Below are 6,919 nucleotides of genomic sequence, written 5' to 3' on the forward strand. Positions count from 1 at the left end.
TGGGACAAGGAGGTTCTGAAGCAACCTGTCCACCGAATTAAGAAACTCAAGCGTGAGTTGGAGGTGCTGAGGCGAGGAGAAATGACAGACCAATCTGTTGCAGCTCAAAAGGAGATCCTTCTCCAACTAGAGTTGTTACTGGAACAAGAGGAGATTTATTGGGTGCAGAGGGCACGCGCAAACTGGCTTAAGCATGGTGATAGAAATACTAATTTCTTTCATCACCACGCGTCTAGCCGGAAGAGGAAAAATTTGATAAAAGGTCTGGTGGATGAGGAAGGGGTGAGACATGAAGATAATACAATGATGGGGGCAATGATCAAAGAATATTTTTCTACATTGTTTACAAGCGAAGTCCAGGAGATTGAGGAGGGGCTCTTGGCTGATGTGGATAGGAGAGTAACAACGCATATGAACCAATCTCTGTTAGCTCCATTTACAAAGGAGGAAGTGAAGAAGGCTTTATTCAGTATTGGGGACTTAAAGGCCCCAGGACCTGATGGCCTCCATGCTATTTTCTTCAAAAGGTTCTGGGGCATGTTGGAGGACGACCTGGTGGAGGAGGTGCTGGGAGCTATACAGAATGCTATGATCCCAATGGGATGGAATGACACCACTATTGTCTTGATTCCAAAAATCGATAATCCTGACAAGGTAACTCAGTTCCGTCCCATCTCTCTGTGTAACGTGGTGTACAAGATTATCTCTAAGATGTTAGCACAAAGACTAAAAGCTTTTCTACCTGAGATTATTGATGATCATCAAAGTGCATTTGTGCCGGGAAGATTAATTACAGATAATATTCTGTTAGCCTATGAGTGCATCCATACAATGAAAAAGAAGAAGGGGAAGAAAGGTCTTTGTGCAGTGAAGCTGGATATGCAAAAAGCATATGATAGAGTGGAATGGGTGTTTCTGGAGAAAATTATGACCAAGCTTGGATTTGATCAGAGATGGATTAAATTAGTTATGGCATGTGTTACATCTGTCAGATATAGTGTGCGATTTAACTCAGTTGAATCTGAAATTTTTTCACCGTCCAGAGGATTACGACAAGGTGACCCATTATCACCTTATCTATTCCTAATGGTAGCTGAAGGTCTGTCGTGCATGATAAGAAAAGCGGAAGAAAGAGGTGAATTGATAGGGGTGAAGGTCTGTAGAGATGCTCCAACTATCTCTCATCTTCTATTTGCAGATGATTCGCTCATTTTGATGCAGGCGGATAAAAACAATGCTGACTGCCTTGCTAGCATCTTGAACAGATATTGCGCAAGCTCGGGACAGAAAATTAGTGAGGCCAAGTCTAGCATCTATTTTTCAGCTAATACAGAAGCGGACCAGAAGACCGAGGTGTGTCAGATCCTTAATATCATGACGGAATCATTGAATGACAAGTATTTGGGATTGCCAGCTTTGGTGGGACTTGACCGAAGTAATTGTTTCCGTCACCTAATTGATAGAGTGAATACACGGATTAATGGATGGAAGGAGAAGACATTGAGTTTGGGAGGAAAGGAAATTCTTATCAAGTCCATTGCTCAAGCCGTCCCAGTATATGCGATGATGGTTTTTCAAATTCCGAAATCAATTTGCAAAGGAATCACAAATGCTATCTCGCAATATTGGTGGGGGGATGACGATGAACACAGGAGAATGCATTGCCAAGAATGGTGGAAAATGTGCCTACCGAAGGACAAGGGAGGCATGGGGTTTAGGGATCTGCAATCTTTCAATTTGGCAATGTTAGCTAAACAAGCATGGAGACTGTTGTGTGAACCGGAGTCTCTGTGTGCGCGAGTGCTTAGAGCACGGTATTATCCTAATGGCAAATTGCTACAGGCGAGAAACAAGAATGGGAGCTCGTTCACTTGGCAAAGTATTCTAGCTGGGCTTGAGTGCTTCAAGCACGGATATATCTGGAGAGTGGGGGATGGTACACAAATAAATATTTGGGAAGACAACTGGATTCCAGGTAGCCACAATCTAAAAGTTCAAACGGCCAGGGGAAATAATTTGGTGTCTACGGTTGATGAGTTGATTAACCCAATAACAATGCAATGGGATGTAGACTTGCTGAAGGCTATCTTTTGGCCGACTGATGTTTATCGTATTAGACAAATTCCTACCACATTGGGAAGGGAAGATGTGGTGGCTTGGCATTATAACAGAAGTGGTCGGTTCTCTGTTCGGTCAGCATACCATTGTCAATGGGACAATAAATATGGGCAGGGACATCACCAAGTGCAGGCCAGCTTTGCTTCAGGGAACCAGCTGTGGAAGAAATTATGGAGAATGAAAGTGCCAGGGAAAATCAAGATATTCGGTTGGCGAGCTCTGAAAGGACTTGTGCCCTGTCGAGCCATTTTAGCTAATCGACATATTGGGCAGTTGGGAGGATGCCCGGTTTGTCAGAATGGAGCGGAGGACATCAAACATCTGCTGTTTACCTGTGATCGAGCACGGGAAGTATGGCAAGCTCTGGGTGTTAGGGAGAGATTACAATATTATCTTACCATTGATCGTTCAGGCTCAGTGGTGATTGATGAAATAATTAGAAGAGAAGAGTTGATCGATACTCTGAACGTGGGGTTAGCAGAATTGGTGCTTACTGCGGGCTGGTATCTTTGGTGGGAGAGAAGACAGATCGTGCATGGGGAGGAGGTCCAGCTTCCTGCAAGGTCAGCTATGTCCATCGCAGCGCTAACAAAGAATTATCAAAATGCAATGCAGAAAGGGTCAAAGCTGAGGCAGGGATGGAAGAAACCCACTAAAGGAAAAGTAATGGTGAATGTTGATGCGGCCTTTGATGAAGATGGAGGAAGAGGCAGTGTGGGATCGATCATAAGGGATAGCAATGGAGGCGTCTTAGCTGCTGCTCATAGCTATTTGCCCCATTTAATCGATGCACCGATGGCAGAGGCTTATGCACTGAAGGAGGGGTTGATGCTAGCGCAGCACATCGGATGCAATCGGTTGATTGTTCAATCAGACTGTATGGAGGTGGTCCAGATCATGAGGGATGGTGGATTCACGGCAAACTCGGCTGCGCCTATATATGATGAATGCAATATAGTGTGGAATGGTTTTCAGGAGATAAGTATCGAGCACTGTCATCGTGAGGCGAATCAAGCTGCTCACTTACTTGCAAGAAGAGCAATGCAAACAAAGCAAAATTGTACATGGGACGATGAGCCCCCTAGTTTTATCCTTGATTGCATTGTAAACGATGTTGCTATCCTGAGTGAATAAAGTTTGCCGTACAGTTTCAAAAAAAAAACTGGGTGATTGTGTCTAGTTTTCATATCAGATTTACCACTCAATGAGTTAAACCATTTTTTGTTTGTTTGTTTCAGTAAAGCAATAGTGGAAGTCTATTCTGAGCTGCTGTGGAGCTGACAGCCTAACACCCCCACCCTCCCCGTAATCCCTGCAGTTTCCGTTACGCCTCGGAGCCTCAGAGGAGAGATACTTCCATGCATTACGGGCAAGTGGTCGGTTAGTCCGTTACACCGCTCGCCTAATTTATCACTCTCCTCTCACCACCTCTCAGGACTCGCGGTAAACGCAAACTAGCAGCTACAAGCTACCCTCCTCCCTGTCTTCCTCTCCTCCAATCCATTGCGAGTTGAGACTAGCAGCCCTCGAGGGATTCACACACCAGGCACAAGAACTGACCTTGCCTTTGGCAATGGCAATGGCAATGGCGAAGCTGCGAGAGCGCAGGCAGCTCAGCCTGTCCGTCGTGCCGCCGGCGTTGCCACCGCCGTTCACGTACCAGGAACACCCGTTCGGCGGTATGGACACCACGCCGCCCGGCTCGTCCGGCCCGGTCATCGAAAGCGTCGCGGAGCTCGAGAAGGTGGGCGTCCTCGGCCACGGCGCGGATGGAACGGTCTACAGGGCGCGGAGCTCGCGATCAAGGCGCTGCGCGTGCGCGACGGCGGCGGCGCCGCGCTCCGCGAGGCCGACGTGCACCTACGCGTGGCCGCCGCGGCGCCCGACAACCCGCACGTCGTCCGCCTCCACGGCGTCTTCCCTGGGGCCGCCTGCGGTGACGAGTTCCTGCGCCTCGTCCTCGAGTACGTCGTCAACGGCTCCCTCGGCGACGTGCTCCGGCGGTGGGCCGCCTCCCGGGAGCACGCCATCGCGGGCGTTGCGCGGTGCGTGCTCCGCGACCTGCGCCACCTGCACCCGGCTCGGCATCGTGCACGGCGACGTGAAGCCGTCCAACCTCCTCGTCGGCCGCCACGGCGAGGTCAAGATCGCCGACTTCGGCGCCACCCACCACGTCTCCGCTGCCGGCCGCGCGCACAGCGAGCCGGCCGCCATGGGGACGTGCGCGTACATGAGCCCGGAGAGGCTAGACCCCGAAGGTTTCGGCGCGGGCCCTCCGTCGGCCGCTGCCGACTTCTCCAGCGATGTGTGGGCCCTTGGAGTTGTCCTACTAGAATGCCACATGGGCAGATTCCCGCTTGTGGCGGCCGGGGAGAGGCCGGACTGGGAGGCGCTGGTTGTTGCCGTGTGCTTCGGCGGCGCGCCGGAGGTGCCCGTGGCGGCGACGCCGGAGTTCAGGAGCTTCGTGCGGCGGTGCCTGGAGAAGGACTGGCGGAGGAGGCCCACCGTGGAGGAGCTTCTTGGTCATCCCTTCGTCTCGGGAAGTCCGGCTTTCTGCGCCACCAAGGAGTGGCTTACCAACTTCGATGAAGAACTGACAATCGTGCGGAAAGGATTCACTTAATACTAAACCAACAGTTGGAGTGAAGACGAAAATAAAGTCACAATGATTACCGAAGATGCAAATCCAGCTGCAAATCACGAGGGGCAAGAGAACGTCATCAGGATTTGGAAACAAGAGGCGGCCGATTTCCATGGCGATCAATCAGCTGCAAATTGAGCCAAAACCGATCAGATCCGTCTGTGGCGCACTGGTGCCTGCTGAAGAAAGTAGTGATTTTGTAAGTAGATTTTTGGGGATTTTCAGCTGCTGGCGAGAATAATAGGTCAGTTTCGGCCTCAGGTACTAGACCTGCCAATGGTTGTTTCTAGGTACCAACAGAGACATCGCCAATGGGTGTTTCCAGGTACCAACAAAGACATCAAGACGACATTGCAAGATCTGATGAACAGTTGATGAAATGACTCGAATTATTTTTTGATGGAATGAATGTGCACTGTACAATTTGCATGCTTACAATACAAAGTAGCAATAAACTTCTTCAAAAGAGAAAAAGTCAAAGAAAAACTTTTTTAAACGAATACACAAAAGTCCGAAAACCACAATAAGTTGGCGGCATTTGTATGGGCCTTCAACAACATTCGGTGCAATACCAATTTATTTTATGATGGGCTTCGCCTTATGGACCTTCCTTCCACCAATGAATAATGAATGCACCTTGTTGTGACTTGTATGTACGTAAGTCTTCGCCCAGGCCCAAATATGAAATTGTGCTAAAAATCCTTGTCGTAAAACTGTCTTGACCCAGGCGCAGAGTCAACTAGTAGTGGTTGACCACGGAGCACTTCTCCCTGATCTCACCCTCTTGGCCGGTGAGTACCTCGATGGCGCCCATCTTGACCATCGCCGCGGCGAACTTTGCCTCCCACGCCTGCCCAACGGCGGCGTGGAACGCGACGAGCCCCGCGGTCCAGGGGCTGTCGAGCAGCGCCTGGTCGGAGGTGAAGGGCACCTTGTGCGCCAGCACGTTCTTGAAGTACTGGTTGTCGAGGCCGGCCGGCGTCACCGGGTCCAGGGGCACCGTCGTGGGGTAGTCCATGTTGCTCATCGACGGCGGGCACCGCCGTTTCAGGTCCGCCGCGTACGCCGGGTCGAGCTCCGGGTCCGTCCGCCCCGGCTCGCCCTGGAAGTTGTACAGCCGATCCGTGACCGACGAGCAGTGGGACCGGCCGATGCTGTGCGCACCGGAGAGCGTGACCATGTCGTCGGCCGAGAGCCCCTTGCGCCTGAAGTTCTCGACGAGCTCCCCGACGGTGAAGGTCGGGAACGGCACGTTGCCGTCCAGCACCTCGCCCTCGACGGACACGCGGCCGTCGCGGCGGCCGGAGGGGACGCGGTAGTCGATGCCGCCGGCGAGCGCGGCCCCGTCGCGCGCCGCGAAGGCGACGATGTCGGCGCAGGACACGGTGCGCGGGCAGTGCGCCTCCACGATGGCCTTGGCCTCGTCGATGACCTCGAACCCGCGCAGGCTCGGGTTGTTGGCCGTCGAGTCCCGCTCCGCCTTTTGCCACGGCGTCGACTCGAGCAGGATCGACGCGTCGCAGCCCCTGACGAAGCAGTCGTGGAAGTGCATCCTGATGAGGCCGGCGGCGAGGCCGGGGTCCCTGGCGACGGCGCGGCGGACGGCGTTGCGCACGATGTCCTCGGCCTGCGGGCACGAGTGCTCGTAGAACCCGACCTGCAGGGGCGGGGACGCGCGCGCCACCGCGGAGGCCGCCAGCACGGCCCATGCAAACAGTAGCCACGGCTTCATCATGCTTTCGTTGCGGTTGCTACCAACCCACGGTCACTGGATTGATCTCGACGGCAACAAGCTCGATCAATGCTAGCTTCCAACACTGCAGCTCCTAACCTAGCTCGCAGACCTTGATGAGCTAGTCAGCTTCTGAGCTGAGCTGGAACAGGAGAGGTGAGGAGTGGTGATGGGTTGACGATCAGTGGGATCGTATTTATTCATGTGCATCTCTAAACATCGCGACGAATAATCGGTGCTGTTGGCATCATCAGCAGTTGGGAAAATGCGAGTGTTTTACTATGATCATGTCGTGCCGAGTCAATAAGAGACCCGATCCAAGCAGTGGGTAGTCGGCCTCTCCACCAACCCGGCCACCACCAGGCCAATCACAGGCCTAGTCACCCAACAAGCAAGCGCGTGCTCGCACTACGCATGCATAGACCTCG

At 52.4% G+C, this 6,919-nt stretch overlaps 2 protein-coding genes across 2 annotated transcripts; one reads left to right on the forward strand and one right to left on the reverse strand.

Moving 5' to 3' along the window:
- Window positions 1-3,703: 3,703 nt before the first annotated feature.
- LOC101771401 (mitogen-activated protein kinase kinase 10-like) lies at window positions 3,704-4,741 on the forward strand. Its single transcript, XM_022828769.1, has one exon. The coding sequence runs from the start codon at window positions 3,704-3,706 to the stop codon at window positions 4,739-4,741; it is 1,038 nt and encodes a 345-aa protein (XP_022684504.1).
- Window positions 4,742-5,146: 405 nt separating this feature from the next.
- Window positions 5,147-6,707, reverse strand: LOC101756531 (peroxidase 5). Its single transcript, XM_004953474.2, has one exon. It carries the CDS (start codon window positions 6,492-6,494, stop codon window positions 5,499-5,501), a length of 996 nt encoding a protein of 331 aa, XP_004953531.1. The 5' UTR covers window positions 6,495-6,707; the 3' UTR covers window positions 5,147-5,498.
- Between the last annotated feature and the right edge of the window lie 212 nt (window positions 6,708-6,919).

Source organism: Setaria italica, chromosome I (genome assembly GCF_000263155.2).
Source record: "Setaria italica strain Yugu1 chromosome I, Setaria_italica_v2.0, whole genome shotgun sequence".
In the NCBI taxonomy this organism is placed as follows: Eukaryota; Viridiplantae; Streptophyta; class Magnoliopsida; order Poales; family Poaceae; genus Setaria; species Setaria italica.